At 33.8% G+C, this 18,236-nt stretch overlaps 1 protein-coding gene across 8 annotated transcripts in view; it reads left to right on the forward strand.

The window, feature by feature from the left end:
* CALCRL (calcitonin receptor like receptor) overlaps nucleotides 1–18,236 on the forward strand; it is a 104,772-nt gene that overhangs the window by 81,009 nt on the left and 5,527 nt on the right. For all 8 annotated transcript variants that reach the window (XM_032638390.1, XM_032638383.1, XM_032638384.1 and 5 more), the window contains 6 exons: nucleotides 3,290–3,416; nucleotides 6,315–6,468; nucleotides 7,797–7,857; nucleotides 7,941–8,007; nucleotides 14,839–15,057; nucleotides 15,213–15,254. In XM_032638390.1, coding sequence (XP_032494281.1) covers nucleotides 3,290–3,416; nucleotides 6,315–6,468; nucleotides 7,797–7,857; nucleotides 7,941–8,007; nucleotides 14,839–15,057; nucleotides 15,213–15,254 — 670 coding nt within the window. The remainder of the gene's footprint in view (nucleotides 1–3,289; nucleotides 3,417–6,314; nucleotides 6,469–7,796; nucleotides 7,858–7,940; nucleotides 8,008–14,838; nucleotides 15,058–15,212; nucleotides 15,255–18,236) is intronic.

The raw sequence follows: 18,236 nt of genomic DNA on the forward strand, positions 1-18,236 counted from the left end.
AAAAAACATGTCAGATGGCATTTGTCTACATTTAAGTTACACAGAACCTGGAGGAAAAAAAATCGAAGAAACCAAAACTATAGTCTAGTATTGTAGAGAGTAGGACTTATTTTACACAACACAAACTGAAATGATTTGGCAATGGTTCAGTATGTTACAACGATATAGACAGCTAAACAGGATATCAGGGTTCCTAGTGCAGAAGTATATGGTTTGAGTCATATATGGTAGATTATCTATGTTGACCATACTACTTGGATAATTTTGTATAACACTCAAAATAAGCTTCATGTGTCTATTGAAATGATTTATTGTGTCCTCTTAAGTATTTGTTTGGTCTTGGTATTCAAAAATTCATTTACCATAGAATTTCACTCTATCATTTCAAAATTTTGCCCATAATATGGCATTGTTTGGGTCTAAAAGAGGGAAATATGGTATATTCTTTTATCACATAGTAAGAGAATAAGAAACCATTGTTTTGGTGACTGTAGTCACAATAATTACATCTTTAGAAGAGAACAGATACCAGCGGCTCATTTTCTTTTTTTAACATCTTTATTGGAGTATAATTGCTTTACAATGGTGTGTTAGTTTCTGCTATATAAAGTGAATCAGCTATACGTGTACATATATGCTATCTATTTTACATTTGGTAGTGTATATATGTCAATGCTACTCTCTCACTTCGTCCCAGCTTACCCTTCCCCCTCCCCGTGTCCTCAAGTCCATTCTCTACATCCAGCAGCTCATTTTTAAGTCTTTAACTTTCAAGCCAGATTGAGGTGGGAGCACAGTCATTAGAAAAGAGGGAATTCTCAGAGGAACAGAAATACAGACTATCATAGAGAAGAGAAGGAAGTTTAAATGAACACAAGGAAAATTAAACTGGTTTTTCAACTAACTAGTTGGCATTTTATTTTAGGTATTTTCAATCTTTTCACATGTGAATATTATAAATATCAACGGTTATTATATAAATGCTGTTTGTTTTATGTTCCTCAGATCATATCTTTCAGCTCTTACTTCTATAATGAATTGCTATTTTTGAAAGCCTTCTTCAATGTTTGTTTTCCTGCATTACAATTTACAAATATTTCTGACTTGCTCTGTAAGCAAACCCTCCTAGTCTTTTGGTCATAATTTGAAAAATTGAAATTTTGTTTATGTATATATGTCTTAACCAATGGACCTGGATATAAGTGTGTTCAGCAGAAAAGGGCAAAACAACCCAGTTAAGGAAAACATTTTATTTTTTTTTCCCGTGATAGTAGCTGAGTTATCTAAATTCTGTTACTAAAAAAGGGCATGGGTGCTTTATAATTGCATGGATAAGCAGTTTTTCCCTAAACAATAGTTGGCCCAAGGGTAAGCCCAAGACAGGCATTTTAAAATAAGACCATGTTGACAAATTTTATGTGTTCATAATTTTCAACACAGAAGAGTGATAAATTACAAGAAATAAACTACACATAATATGTATAAGTGATTTGAAAAGAGTATTTTTTATTAGACCTCTCATATTCATTAATTCTCTTCACTCTCAGTAAACACAAGCACTCATGTCACTGCTGTGGCATTTTATCAAAAATAGAGCCATCTTTGCCTCAATGTTGACTTCAGTTGAAGAGCAGAACTCATGATACTCCTTAATTCAAAAACTTTCAAAGATTTTTCTTCTCTATAGAGTATCATTTTTATACTGTTCCTTGATCCCTGCCTGCTTCTCACTACTGTCATGCACTGCAAAGTTAAATCACGTTAAAGACTCTCTAATATGAAAATACTAGCAACTCTCAGCTGTTTCTATTTTGATGGACTCCATCTGGACTTCACAATTGTTGGTATATGACTGTCTCACACACAATGATTGATCTGAGGGCTGTCTTGTTCATGAAGCCTTTCAAAGAAGTTTCCCTGATAGCATCTACTTCTGTGAAAGGCATGTATTGAAATTCCATAAATTTTGATTTGGATTGGATTCACTTTCATATCCTTTAAAATACAGGATCATATACAGGATCACAGACCTTTAGTTGCAAGAAATTTCAGAGACAATATAGCCCAAACTTTGCATTTTAAATATAGAAAACCTTGGCATCCCAGCCTAACTATAATATCCTGGGCACATAGTCTATTTAGAATAAGGTGATATAGTGATAAAACTAGGTTAAAATCTCAAAGTTTCCAAAGTAGAAGTTATTGGTTTGAGTTATATAGGGCAGATTATCTAGGTTGACCATATTAATTGTATAACTGTGTAAAACCCAAAATGAGCTTTTAATTCTTTGTAATGAAATGATTCCTCATGTCTTCCTACATATATGTTTTGTTTTGATATTAAGTATTCAGTTTCAAATGGATTCCTTTATATTATTTTAAAACTTTACCCATAATAAGCCATTGACTAATGCTTCCTAGAAGAGGTAGTACTTGAGTTGGTCTTTGATCATGGGTAAGGCAGTCATATACAGTCTTGTAGAGCAGATGTGGATTCAATCTGAAGACCAGCATTACTTGTCACGAATGACATCTGCTCCTGAAATCTATTTCTATATGAACTCCATTTAAGCAGTTTTAAAATTTTGTTTTACACATGAGGACCTTCAGTAAAAGGAGGTAATATTTTTATATCTTATGCATGGCTGGGCCAATTGGAAAAAAATTCAGTGAAGCTGAGCAAACCTCATTGGTTGCTAAATCTATATTTTTATCAACTTATTTCTTCTAAATACAATGTTATTTTTCTCATGATTGGCCTACATAATTACCACTACCACATAGGAGCTATATAAATAGAACAACCATAAATAACCATAAACAGGCTATATAAATAGAACAGCCTATGTGGTATAATGAAAAGATCATTATCTATGTGAGAATCTGATGACAAATCCAAAGTTTTCAAATTAATTAGCTGCATGATTTTTTGATCAATTATCTATTTTCACTGAATTTCAGTTTCTACATCTTCAGAATGAATTAGAATATTAATCATGATGAGAGATTAAGGGAAGAAATTTATGCAGAGGCCTTGTACAGACAAATTTCCCTTCCTTATATATGTTTACCTGTATGGAAGCAACTCATGTGTCTCTATGCTTTAAGGAATTATAGATTTTCCCCAATTAAAATTTTATCATGAGTGAATCTTGGGGAGAAAAAATAATTCTTCCAAATTTGGAGCAGCTGCTATGAATTGTGAATGTATCTTATTTGAATGATTATTAATACAAAATGTGGAAACATTTTATGATGTCAGCACACTTTGGTTTCTCTTGCCTTTCAGGAGCCTAAGTTGCCAAAGAATTACCTTGCACAAAAATTTGTTCTTCTCTTTCGTTTGTAACTCTATTGTAATAATCATTCATCTCACTGCAGTGGCCAACAACCAGCCCTTAGTGGCCACAAATCCTGTAAGTAAAATGAAGTTTAGGTTCAAGGGGTTAGTGGGGAAGAAATACGAGAGGTGGGGGGCAGGGGTAGATACATGTATATGTGTGTAATTAAGTACTAATATATGTACATTTTATGTCTGACATATAAAGAGTATGTATATGTAGCTATATTCCAATTTAGAAAGGTAAATATATCTCAATATTCCCCAAGTTATAAATATTGAATAACAAAAGGAAGAATAATTTCTTTGTTTCAGTTACCTACATATGTTAAATGTCTTCACCTCATTTATGGTTAGAGTCTTACTGCTGGTGGGACATAACATTTCCTCAATCAAATTTTTAAAAAATCAAGCAAAGCAACTAACTGTGCAGTTAGAGAAAGGCAGCACATGAAAATGGAAAACTTAATTTAAATTATATGTTTGGTATCAGGCTGACTTTAAAGAGTTAATAAAACTAGGGAAAATGAATTATGCCTATATAATATTGAACTTTATCAACATAAAATTTTTCAAGTGCTCTACCAAATCCTAACTGTCTCAGCAAACATTTGTAAATTGTTCCCTTACAATCCCTTTGGAAGCACAGGTTTTAGGATAAATATAAAAAGATACACAAAAATAAGCACAGAGACTATCACAATACAAAAGCTATATTTTAAAAATATAACCTGACATTTACAATACAATTTTATATATTTTATGCAAGTTATCTGCATATGTAAGCTATATTTAAATTAAAATATCTGCATAAATAGCAAGCATATATTTGAGACTTTTTAATTGCCTGCTTTTATATTTGTAGTATCTATACTACAGTTTTGGATGTAGATTTGGGAAGGGTGTGTATATATGATATATAAAATAGATTTATATAAAAGATTAAGGTTAAGATTATAAAAGATTAAGTTCTGGTTACTGAAATCAGGGAAGGGAAGGAATTTTCACTTAATTGTTCAATAAACGATACTCTCATATGTGTTTTATGTGTGTTTTTAGGGTAATTTCCAAAATTCTAAAATTCCCTGCGTTGTTTGCACATGTGCATCCGGATGCTTAATCTTGTATATGTTCCACTCTAAAGTCACTGGGTGAGGAAACACTGGGATATAATTAGCAATATAAAAAATTGGCGAATATCCTGCCATTTTAGAGTGCATTTCTCTAGAGCAAGGAAAGTCGGAGTTTTGTCATGAAGCTTCAGAGAAAGAGACTCTAAATCTTACATCTATATACTAGGGCATTCTGTTTATCACATAAATTGCAAAATGTAGTATAGTTACTTTTAATGTATTCTTGGAAAATTTATTGTCTGTTTATATTGCCAATGCCATCATAAAAATATTTTTCTAAAGCATGCTTTAAGTTCTTTTTATCATAATAATTTATAGATTAAATTTTTAATGAAATCAGGAGTTGGAAGCCCAATTAGATATATGTATCTAAAAACTATACAGATAAAATTTTGAAGCTGAAGCCTATCATTTCTATATAACATAGTTAAATAACTCAGCTTTATTTTTGAGAGAACTTTTTAATATAATGTTTGACATCAATGTACAATATTTAAAATTTAATATCATGCATTCTGCAGATGTATTTAATAAAAGAATAGTTTTATAAATATTCTCAGTCAGAAGGCATTATGTATGGTCGAGAAAACAAAATTTTGTTCAGGATGTAGCTTTGATTGATGTTGTATGAATTAGCAAATCATTTAACTTCTCCAGTACTCAGTTTTTTTATCTATAAAGTATGTGGCTAGTGATAAATCATGCCTCACAGAATTATCTCAGGGATTACATAAAACAATACATATTAAAATATTTTTAAGCTAACTTATATGCCAATGTTATTACTACTATTCTATGATAATACAATATTTATTTTCTAGTGCATTTAATTTCCAGTTTTCCTTTTAGTGAAAAAGATATTTATTTCAAAAACAGTGATAATTGCCAGTAAATATTTGAGTTCCAGTCTGGAAACTGGAGCTGATGGGAGTTAATTGGAGAGCTTTAAATTTATTCCCCTTGTTAAGGGGTAAATATCTCTTTTACTCCTTTGTATTTTCTTTACCCAATATTTAAACCTCTCTCTTCCTGTCTCTTTGAGAAAGTGAGACCTCAGGAAAAGAGGAAGGAAAACCATAACTTTTTTTTCTTTTTACCTACGTGAAACCCTCAAACCCCGTATTTAAATAAAACAAAGAATGGGCTCATTAGATTATTATTTAATAAGTATCTGCGCTGGTAGCACACGATATGCAAGACTTCCTAAGTATTTGGCACTTTTCATGAACTGCTTTTAAAATTATTAAGATAATTATTAAGATTTTTCCAGCAGAATGCAACAATCGAGGAGTTCATGATGACATGGTTAAAATAGATGTAAATTCATTCATGTGCAAAACTTTGATACTTGTAATTACACAATAACTAAAACAATATTAAGAAAATACACATCCACTAAATGTAGTAAATTTGGCATTCACACATTTCCTGGGAGGTGTATCATTTTAAATCTCTGAAGTCAGTGGCTAAATACTTTAGAGGCACCATTAGATGGGGATGAAGACTGGCTTTTATAAATCTGAATCATTAGTGGGAAAGATTTTGTGTAGAGGAGAGAAAATTCTGTGTTTCTGTATAACTAAGCTAAACTAGAATATTGCTTTACACGTACATTTATAAACAACTAAATATTGATTGCTTTCTGGGAATTCCCTGGGGGTCCAGTGGTTAGGACTCCGTGCTTCCACTGCCAGGGCCCAGGTTCAATCCCTGGTCGGGGACCTAAGATCCCCCAAGCCACATGGCACAGCCAAAACATATATATATATACACACACATATATACATACATATATCTATATATCTATATCTATCTAATCTATATATCTTTTTTCCTCATAGGTTAGCTGTAAAGTGTTCCAATTCATACATCTTTACCTGATGGGCTGTAACTACTTTTGGATGCTTTGTGAAGGCATTTACCTACACACACTTATTGTGGTGGCTGTGTTTGCGGAGAAGCAGCACTTGATGTGGTATTATTTTCTTGGCTGGGGTAAGTGCCATCATGCATATCTACTGACTCATCTTTTAAGAAAGCTTTTGGAGGATGCAGAGTTCCTTTGTAATAAAAATATTCTTATTACTAATCATTTTTTAAACAATATCAAGTGATTAACCTTTGCTCATTGCTGTAAATTAAAATAAAGTACCACTGACTCACTGTTTTCGGTAACCACAGGTCAATTAATAATACAATTTTTTTCTATTTAATATTCCAGTGTATATTTTGGCCAAATATGTAGTGACTAAAACAATAGAACTAGAATCATAAATTAGGGAGCTATTCTGAATCTCCTTTTTCCTCATGTGCCAAATGAGGGCATTGGGCTTAACCAGCTTTGAAGTTCCATTCTAAAAATGATTGTTTAAAAAAAATTGTTATTTTACTTTAAGAGTAGAAGGAACAGTAACTGAATAAAGACAGCCAAAAAAATCTGCTTTTTCCACACAATCTCCTGACATGATATTATTCACAAAGCAAAAAATAATACACTTCTAGCATATTTTTAAAAAATAACTGGAATAATGCAAAACATAAAATGCTGAAAATGAATTCATTGTACATGAATTCAAAAGGACTAGTTTCCAGAAACATAACTGAAATGATACTTATCTATCTATCTATCCATCTATCTACCTATTAATCCAGTCAGATAATAGATATATAGAGGTATGTATACACACACTATATATTTTTTTACTGAAATAAATGTTGTTCCTATTGGTTGTTTGATATTATTGATAATAAAAGTGTCATATATATATTTGCCAAGTGAGTCCAATCTTTGCTCAATTATATGTATGTATGTGTTGAGGCTATTAGTACACTCAGGTTACCTTTATAAAATATACCTTCATTTTACATTTGAAAGATCTGATTTAGAATGCTAAGAACATGCAAACATTCTGATATGTAAGCCATCTCTCTCTTCCTTCTCTTCTTCTTCACATAGTCAGTCTCAACTTATTCCCACATCTGATTGGCCAGTTCCATCTTACGGAAGATATGTGGATGCTGAATTTCTTCTAAGCTTTTGAGCCCAGGCAGCACATTTATGAACTTAGGTCTGGAGTCCACTGATACAAAATGGCTCAGATTAGAAGAAACTGTACACACACACACAGGCCTGAAGACAGACACCTAATACTTCATCACATTTACTGTATGAGTAGACAGATAATATTTACGTCAGAAGCATACAGTGACCAGCTATTTTTGCTCCTAGAGTATCTCTGAGTTTCATATTTCATGACATATTTTAGGAATTCCATCTACAAAGAAAGATGCCTATTTATTTTCTTTTTGTTTGATATTTACAGGATTTCCACTGATTCCTGCTTGTATACATGCTGTTGCCAGAAGCTTATATTACAATGACAAGTAAGATAATCTCTCTTTTTGATTTCAACTGGAAATAATTACAATGAAAATCTTCAACATAATTTCCCTGCTTTTTCCCTTAGCTGCTGGATCAGTTCTGATACCCATCTCCTCTACATTATCCATGGCCCAATTTGTGCTGCTTTATTGGTACGTAATTAAAATGCTCCTTTTTTCATCATTGTTCATAGTTCAACTTTATTTCCTGAAACATCTGGCCTATGGTATCCTTCAGGATCTCAGTTGACATAGACGGCATACTCACAGTGTTTGATTGAAGAGGGTTAAAGGAAGGTGTTATATTTGAAGTGTTGGCAGGAAGAGGAAAGGAACTAATTCATAAGGGATGGTGAGGCACCAGGCACCAACAGTGGGAAGCTGTTATCATGGATAGACTTTAAGAGGGGGTTGGGTGAGTGCTAGTAGGGGTAGCCCAACAAGAGGTCTGGCCTTGGGTACAGGAACACAGCTACTGTCAAAACCAGAGCCTGACAGGGAAAAAGGAGAAAGAAATACTCAAACTTCTCTCTTTTCCCATGCTCTGATCTCTTGGATCCTCCCATTGGCCAAATGCAGCAAATGCCAAGGGTAAAAAAGCCTTGTGATGATGCAGTCCTCAGACCTGCCTCAGAGCCTGCTGGGGCGCAGAGCAGAGAAGGGCAGAGGATGGATCTAGTGAGTGGGGATGGCAAACAGGAAAAACCACACACCTGTGATGGTAATAAGACTAATATCCCCATAAAGAAAAGACTTTAATTTGGAAAAAGAAAGTATTGCTTAAACTGTTGTTTTATCATAATGATCAGCACTTAATCCAAGTGCACGAATTGGACATTTTTAAGTGTGGTTGCAGGAAAACAGAAGTCAAATTCAGTGCTTTTATTACATTGTTTCAATGGGGAAATAATCTAAATTAACATGCTTTCTCTCATAGAGCATTAGAGACCAGATTGCAATTACAGTCTTTAAGACTGTAATTACAGCTGATATTTAATTATATATAAAAAGATGAAGGGGACACGTTTCTCAGCCAAAATTCAAAGCTTCCTAACCCTTCTTTTCAGAACCTTTTTTTTTAGAGAAATATTCTATTATTTTACTACATTTTCTAGCTGCAATTTAGTATGTGGTTATGTTAGAACACTGTTCAAGCCATTCTCAAGCGTATCACTGTTATTTTCAAAAGTTTGCCATAATTAAGAGGCAAATTTTAGAAGATGATTGCCTGGGTTTGAATTCTTCTACCTCTTACTTGCTATGTGACCTTATGCAATTAAACTAATCACTCTGGGCCTCAAGTCCCTTATTTGCAAAACAGAGAATGTAATTACAGATACTTTTAATTTTTTTTAACAAGAAATTAAATGAGTTAATACATAAAGAGTGCTTAGCCTGGCATGTATAAATCATGGAACAAGTGTCAAATTTCTGGTTTGTGCTTGGCTACACAAGACAGCCAGTTCAAAAAATCAACACATGGAATTTATTATTATATCTCATGGAAATTTTAATGTACCTTAGTGCAGACTCTATGAAAATTTCAGAGGCAGAAGCATTTCCTTCCCTTGCTAATTGCACATACTCGGAACATGTATAGCACATTGTTTAAGCTGTATCCTGAGAAGTCCTAGCTTTGTATTCTTGGAAAGAACCAGCATTGAAACCTAGCTCTACCATTGTTGGTTGAGTTTCTCAGGGCAAGTTCTGTTTTGTTTTGTTTTGAGCCTCTCTATGCCTTTGTTTTCTCATCTATGACTATGCAGTAATAAGAATAAATACCTCATAGGGTGTTGTAAGGATTGAGATGTATCCTGTTAAGCAATTAACACAGTGCCTAGAATATAATAAACTCTCAAAAAAATGCTTTTAAAAGATTCTTCACTTGTAATTTCTACATGATACCATGATTCTGTTTTGAGGAAAATACAAAGAAATTAAGATTCTATTTTTGGGCCATCCAGAAGCTTACAGAACAAATACAAGGCAAAATTTTATTATAAGAGATCTGGCTCTAGAGAGGGGTATGTGATTCAGAGTACTAAATCAGAGAGGTTCAGGAAATAAGTAAAAGCACCTAACAAATGAAAAATATAACAGCAATTAACACAATCCTTAGAAGAGCCTGTCCACAACAACTTTGGGAGGGAAGAGTGGATGGTGCAGTTAGGATAAAATATCACATAGGAATATAGCCCATCAAGCTGCTCAGTAAGAAAGGAAGTGAAAATCCACATTATTTGCAGAAAGCTTTTCCATTTTTCTGGCCTAACAAAAGATTAGGAGCCTATTTTTCTAACAGGGTAATATGATCTGTCCTTGTTTAAGCTCTAGGGCTCCTCACTGGTCCTGGCCAATTCCAAGGTCTTGGGAGGGGCTCTAGCAATTTTTTATATGGTCACATATTTTTGTACAATTTTTATAAATGAAGAGATTTCAACCACAATCAGTTTCTTTCCACTCAGACTTCCTCTGTCCCATATTCCCTCGAGCAGGGTGGTATTGGAGTGTCTACAGCACTTTTGAGATCTTGCTAAGGAGAAGTTGAGAGGGGATACGGTTAAGTTGTGTTTAGTGAGAGATGTTTAGGTCACTTCAGTGAGTAGTTAAGTGATTGCTGGCTAATCTAGTAGAGGAATGGCTTCCAGGAATCCTGCTGCCACTGGGTTGATTCACAGGGCTTCCTGCCATGACCCTAGGTGGTATCATGATGTGAAAATGTCCTGTTGTACCTACGACCATCTATGTGAACTTTATGGGTATTGGAGTAAAAACAAGTTTCTCCTCTTTTCCTTACCTAGTTTTTCTCTAATATAGATGAGATTCAGATGTAATTCATCTGAAATTCACTATTCTTGTTCTATTTGTATTTAAAATAAATGGAAGTATTTGCAGAAAATAAAGTAGGATGACTTTCTAGTTTCTAGGTTCACATTTTAAATCAGACTTGCCATTTGGAGAAGCAGTTTGCATTTAGAAATTTTTATATAATGGGCATTTAAATTGCAACATTTAGAGTGATTTTTATAATTTATGATTTTTGCATATTAGGATTATAAAATATTCTAAATTCTAAATTTATAAGCAGATAAAATGGCATTATTACTTTTTATTCAATGGGCTGGTAGTAATTTCCACTTAGACAAAACTTTTAAAACAGTAATGAATGCTTGGGAAGGGAATACAGTAGGATGGGTGGAATAACAGCTGATGTGTTGATTCATCATGTTTCATTCTTACACCTGTTGCAATAGCTTATTCTGCTTTTGTCTTTAGCAGACAGTCCTGTGTCTGTAACCATGTTACTTTTCATAGATGTGTTTCCATCAGGATTATAGTTAGCTGTTTATTTTTGAAGCATATGTTCCATTGAATTCTCTAAAAGGATAGAATATTTTTATGCCCAGTTATTTTCATAACACATGCCTTAAATCAGCAAATGTATGTTATTTTTTCATTGCTTTCTACATTAAATGAGATGCTACCATTATTTTTCTGATTAAAGTATGTGGATATAAATTGCATAATAGTACACAGTTTGAATTTTTTACATTATTAAACAAAACGCAGATGCTAGAAGTCAGGGTGAGAAAGAGAACAGCATAGGAGAATAAGAGCCCGAAGGGACTTTTCTGGGGCTATTGTCCCTAATTCTATGGAAGGCGTAAGGAATAGGCATAGAGGATATAGACAAAAGTAACAGATACTGACATGGATAAAGATAAGAAAGAGAGAACGTAGTATTCAGGAAGAGAGAGAGAAATGTATTTCAATAGAACTCTGTTCATTTCTTGAACACTATATATATATTTTCACATCTTTATTGGAGTATAATTGCTTTACAATGCTGTATTAGTTTCTGCTGTACAACAAAGTGAATCAGCTATATATATACATATATCCCCACATCCCCTCCCTCTTGAGCCTCCCTCCCACCCTCCCTATCCTACCCCTCTAGGTCGTCACAAAGCATCCAGTTGATCTCCCTGTGCTATGCAGTAGCTTCTCACTAGCCATCCATTTTACATTTGGTAGTGTATATATGTCAATGCTACTCTCTCACTTCGTCCCTGTTTCCCCTTGCCCCTGTGTCCTCAAGTCCATTCTCTACATCTGCGTCTTTATTCCCTCCCTGCCACTAAGTTCACCAGTGCTGTTTTTTTAGATTCCATATATATGCATTAGCATAAGGTATTTGTTTTTCTCTTCCTGACTTACTTCACTCTGTATGACAGACTCTAAGTCCATCTACCTCACTACAAATAACTCAATTGCATTTCTTTTTATGGCTGAGTAATATTCCATTGCATATGTGTGTCACATCTTCTTTATCCATTCATCTATCCATAGACATTTAGGTTGCTTCCATGTCCTGCTATTGTAAATAGTGCGGCAACGGACATTGTGGTACATGTGTCTTTTTGAATTATGGTTTTCTCAGGGTATATGCCCAGTAGTGGGATTGCTGGGTCATATGGTAATTCTATTTTTAGTTTATTAAGGAAGCTCCATACTGTTCTCCATAGTGGCTGTATCAATCTACGTTCCTGCAAACAGTGCAGGAGTGTTCCTTTTTCTCCACACCCTCTCCAGGATTTACTGTTTCTAGATTTTTTGATGATGGCCATTCTGACCGGTGTGAGGGGATACCTCATTGTGGTTTTGATTTGCATTTCTCTAATGATTAGTGATGTGGAGCATCTTTTCATGTGTTTGTTGGCAATCTGTATGTCTTCTTTGGTGAAAGCTTTATTTAGGTCTTCCACCCATTTTTGGATTGGGTTGTTTGTTTTTTTGATATTGAGCTGTATGAGCTGCTTGTATATTTTGGAGATTAATGCTTTGTCAGTTGCTTCATTTGCAAATATTTTCTCCCATTCTGAGGGTTATCTTTTCATCTTGTTTATGGTTTCCTCTGCTGTGCAAAAGATTTTAAGTTTCATTTGGTCCCATTTGTTTATTTTTGTTTTTATTTCCATTTCTCTAGGAGGTGGGTCAAAAAGGATCGTGCTGTGATTTATGTCATAGAGTGTTCTGCCTATGTTTTCCTCTAAGAGTTTGATAGTGTCTGGCCTTACATTTAGGTCTTTTGTTTGTTTGTTTGTTTGTTTTTTTGCGGTACGCATGCCTCTCACTGTTGTGGCCTCTCCCGTTGCGGAGCACAGGCTCTGGACGCGCAGGCTCAGCGGCCATGGCTCACCGGCCCAGTCGCTCCACGGCATGTGGGATCTTCCCGGACTGGGGCACAAACCCGTGTCCCCTGCATCGGCAGGCGGACTCTCAACCACTGCACCACCAGGGAAGCCCACATTTAGGTCTTTAATCTATTTTGAGCTTATTTTTGTGTATGGTGTTAGGAAGTGTTCTAATTTCATTCTTTTACATGTAGCTGTCCAGTTTTCCCAGCACCATTTATTGAAGAGGCTATCTTTACTCCACCGTATATTCTTGCCTTCTTTGTCAAAGATAAGGTGACCATATGTGCATTGGTTCATCTCTGGACTTTCTATCCCTGAACACTATATTTTTAAAGTTTCATGTCTCCCTTTCAAAGAGAATGCTTTGTTTTGGGGAAAGTTGTAAACTCATAGTAAGTTTATAATTACAGAAAGTAATTGACAGAAGGCCTTGTTGGGTGCCAAATTTTTTTAACTCTAGGATGATCTAGGTTAAATATCAACTGGTTCCAATATGTGATTCGGCCTCCTCATAAGGATAAAGAGGATTATATTACTATCATGGGGAGTTGTGAGGATTGTTGTTACACACATACACATACAAATAATGCAGGAAGGATAAACCAAAAAGATGAAAATGGTTATTATGGTATAATACACATTTGGTAAGTACCTAGTATGAACACTAATACAGAGTAGACACTTAAAATAATTAGCCTTTGCTACAAACAATTATTTCCTTTCTTTGAGCTGAAAATGTTCAGAAGCTTTGGTTTTTTTTAATCATAGCAAAATTTTAAAATTTTGCATAAGAAAATGAACTAAGCAAAACAATCAGATATTACTTAGCTGAAGGTGGTCCACAATAATTCCACCATAAATTTATTTTTTAAAATCTAAGCCTATTAAGATTGATGTACTTTTTAAATTAACAAATCACAATTCCATATCCAAAGGAAACAAGAACACTATGTTAAAGAGATATCTGCACCCCATGTTCATAGCAGCATTATCCACAATAGCTAAGACATGGAAACAACTTAAGAAGTTATGGTATTTATACACACACACACACACACACACACACACACACACACACACACACCACACAATGGAATACTATTTAGCCATAAAAAATAAGGAAATCCTGCCACTTGAGACAACTTGGATGGGCATTATGCTAAGTGAAATAAGTCAGACAGGGAAAGACAAATATTGTATGATCTCACTTATATGTGGAATCTAAACAAATAAACAAACAAACTCATAGAAAGAAGAGAACATATTTGTGGTTACCAGAGGCAGGGCGTGGAGGAGGAGGAATTGTAGGAAGGTGGTTAAAAGACAGAAACTTCCACGTTTAAGATAAATGAGCGTGAGGGATGTGATGTACAACATGATGATTATAGTTAACACTGCTCTATGATATACATGAAAGTTGCTGAGAGTAAATTCTAAGAGTTCTCATCATAAGGTAAAATATATATATACAATCTTTGGTATTTCTATGAGATGATCGATGTTAGCTAAATTTATTGTGATGATCATTTCACAATATATGTAAGTTAAATCATGCTATGCAACCTAAACTTATATAGTGTCACTTATATCTCAGTAAAACTGGGAAAAATATGAAAAAATTCAGTAGCAGAAATACAAATTAATATTTAGGCAAATATTCTCATCAATAGAACATATTCTTGTGTACTGAAAATATTCTAAGATTCATAAAATCAAAGATCCTTCAATAATGATTCTTAATATTAAATGTGAAATAATTTCCATATGCCATTTTATTTTCTTTTAGGTGAATCTTTTTTTCCTATTAAATATTGTACGTGTTCTTATCACCAAGTTAAAAGTTACTCACCAAGCAGAATCCAATCTCTACATGAAAGCTGTGAGAGCTACGCTTATCCTGGTGCCATTACTTGGCATTGAATTTGTACTGTTTCCATGGCGACCTGAAGGAAGGATTGCAGAGGAGGTGTATGATTACATCATGCACATCCTCATGCACTATCAGGTATGGTGTTCTTGCATCAGGAAGGTGCCTTGTGAGATTTGGTTTTAAATTTACATATAGCTTTGGTTTTATTTTTAACTATATGTGCATCAAGTTGGTTACAAATAATGTATCTTTTCCATTTGGAATCAGATAATTCTATTTTTCTTTTACAGGGTCTTTTGGTATCTACAATTTTCTGCTTCTTTAATGGAGAGGTATGGTGATTGATTTTATTCCTCTTATCATTTTGTATTTGCAATACTTTTTTACTTTAAAAAATGAGACAGAATTATAAATTCCCTAAGAACAAGTATTTCAAATTCCATTTCTGTCAGGAAAAAGAACCATGGAATCTCTTTTACTAGATGTAACTCTCCTTCCCAAAAGCTCAGGTCATATTGGAGTTCAAGGCTGGGGCAAATTCAGCCTCACTTTAAAATATTCCATCAATGACTTTTATTCATCTAGTCTTTCGACCTACCTCTTGAACTAATCCTACTAATTCTGGACTTTGTCTTAGGTACAATGTTAGGCAATCGTTATCCTCATAGAACATACACTCTAACAGGAAATAAAATTGGGTCATTTTTATTTTCCCCCTTTCTCTGGTTTTTTTTTTTTCTCCTGGGAAGAGCTGCAGTGGGTTAGGAAACAGAAGAGCCCTCTGATTTGTAACATGGAAATGTGCTTTTGGATATTTCAAGATTTTTATCCAATATATTTTTTTCTAATTGGGAAGTTTCAGGCATCTTAGAAACTGGTACCATATTTCTTATGCATATCAATAGGGCTATAACTCAGTGGTTTGAGCTATATTGATTTAGTTCTTTATATGATTTTAATCTACTTGACAAAATTTAACCTGTTGGAGGATTTTGGCAAAATTCAATAAAGTTTAGAAATTCAGACAGCAACTAATGAAACATATATTTGGTAATGGTGAAGCTTATCACAAAGCTTCAGATGGGCAACACATGGAACCAGTCGTCATAACTTTATAAGAACCATTTCTATACAACTAATCAATGTTGGAAATCACGTACATGTCATGAAAAACTATAAAATATTGTTTTCCCTTTTTACGTAATATTTTAATTCTTTCTCTTAGCATACAATAAAATTTCATATTTGATTTCTTAATCAATTTTAAAATATAGATATTTATTTTATATATATATTTATTTATAATGGCATATAGAACTATCAAACATAGTAGACTATATTTCATATCTTTGAGTGGTGTCTCCATGATTCTTCTGCTGTATTGAGGACAAGAGTCACTGACTTTTTCTGAAGTCAGTGAGAAGTAGGGACAGAGAATGCAATTAGGAAGAATAGATACATCATCTGTTTTGATAATAAAATTCAATTAGCATTTATTATATAACTCTATAAATTATTGTATAAACTGAATTAGACAATCCAATTTCTGCCTACATAGGACTTTACAGTTAAATATAGATGAGAAAGCTACAGACAATATGCCATAAAGCATGTATGAAATAAGTAAGATACAGGTTTGCATCTGCAGAAACAGATTTGATTTTTATAAAGGGTATTTTTTAAATGTACAAATTATAACCACTAGTAAAATATTTTGTGATGGAAGGCAGTGTAGAATAAAGGCGCTGACACAGTAATGCATTTAAACCCAAAGATACCTTTTTGTTCCTGCCTGTAACATCTTGGGAAATATTCTGAACTTCCAAAAGTCTCAGGGTGTACTTTTATTAAAGGGAAATAAAAGCAAGTTCTTTACACAAATCTCACAGGGATTAACATAAACTAGGAATATAAAGTTTTTAGCACCATGCCCCACCCACAGTAGATACTCAGTACATTATAGATTCCTTTTTAGATTTGTCAAATCGCTCACTTACAAAAATATATGTACAAATGGGAACATTAATCATATCGGAATCAAATCTCAAATTGGCACTTATATTTAGAAAAAGTGCCCAGGGAATATCTAAATGAATGCCTAACACTCTTATTGCACTCTACCTGTGTAAGCAAAAGAGACACAGGCCTTGATCTTTTGCCATGTTCTAAAATTGAGAAAACTTTGGCACTGGAAAATTACAATAAAAAATCTTTGAGCCAACTTGTTACCAAATCCTTCAGCATCTCACAACATCTCCAATATCTGTCCCCTTGTCTTCATCTCTAGATACAATCCCTGTTTGTGTATGATTCATTTCTCATCTTAAGAAATACTATAATGCTTCCTTTTTTTGTCTCTTTGCCTCTAGTTTTTCCCACTCTCATAACATGAAGACACAGCTGCCAAATCCATTTTGTGTGGTTCCAACTATGTCATGTACTTCTTGAAATCATTTGCTCAGGCTTAGTTTCCTTCTTGCTTTCCACGTCAGGTCAAATAGCTTGCCTTTATCTTAACATCTCTATTTATTTTTTATTCTCACATTTTATTTTTATTTCTTAGCCAAAATATTCCTAGTTGCATTTCTCACTAGTTAAATAACCGTGGCTTGACAAGTACTCAGGTCACTTTCATTTCATCTCTAGTCCTCTCAATCAAAAAAATGTGCACTGTTAGCATAACATTAGGGACTCTAGACATCAGAAGGGCCCTCCCTAGTCTCACGGGTATCTTTAACAACACCTGAGAGTAGATAGTTTTACAACGTGAACAAAAAGATTTGTTGAGAATAACTAAACTCACATCCTGTAATGAGAAGTAGGTAGAATTTTTATATACAGCTCTATTAAACACCTTTTAATTGATTTAGGTTAAGCAGTGTAGAGTTGGTTTCTTATCAGGTACTAATGGTCATATAAACCCATATTCTTTATATTATACAAAATTATATATTGCAATGTTATATTCTAAAAAGTTGGCCTTACTATTTATATAACACTTATGCGTAAATTAATGAAAACATTTTCATATCTTTAATAACATCAGGCAGGCTCTCTTGCCATCCAATGGCAATTTCCCTTTTTATCTTTCCCCATTACATTCTTCTCATTGTAAGTTTACTGAGAGTGGCCACTTTAATGTTCTGTTAAACAGGTGTGATGTTGTGTTAGAGAAAGCAGATGAAAAAAAATAACATCCTTATAGAGAGTACCATAAACAAACAGATGTCTACAAGGCCTATGGGTCTTTAATTACCTTTATATTTAGCTTCAGTAAATAAGTCAGGAAATTGGCTTTCCATGGTTTTTCTGAC

The sequence above is a fragment of the Phocoena sinus genome, chromosome 7 (assembly GCF_008692025.1).
Source record: "Phocoena sinus isolate mPhoSin1 chromosome 7, mPhoSin1.pri, whole genome shotgun sequence".
NCBI classification, from domain to species: domain Eukaryota; kingdom Metazoa; phylum Chordata; class Mammalia; order Artiodactyla; family Phocoenidae; genus Phocoena; species Phocoena sinus.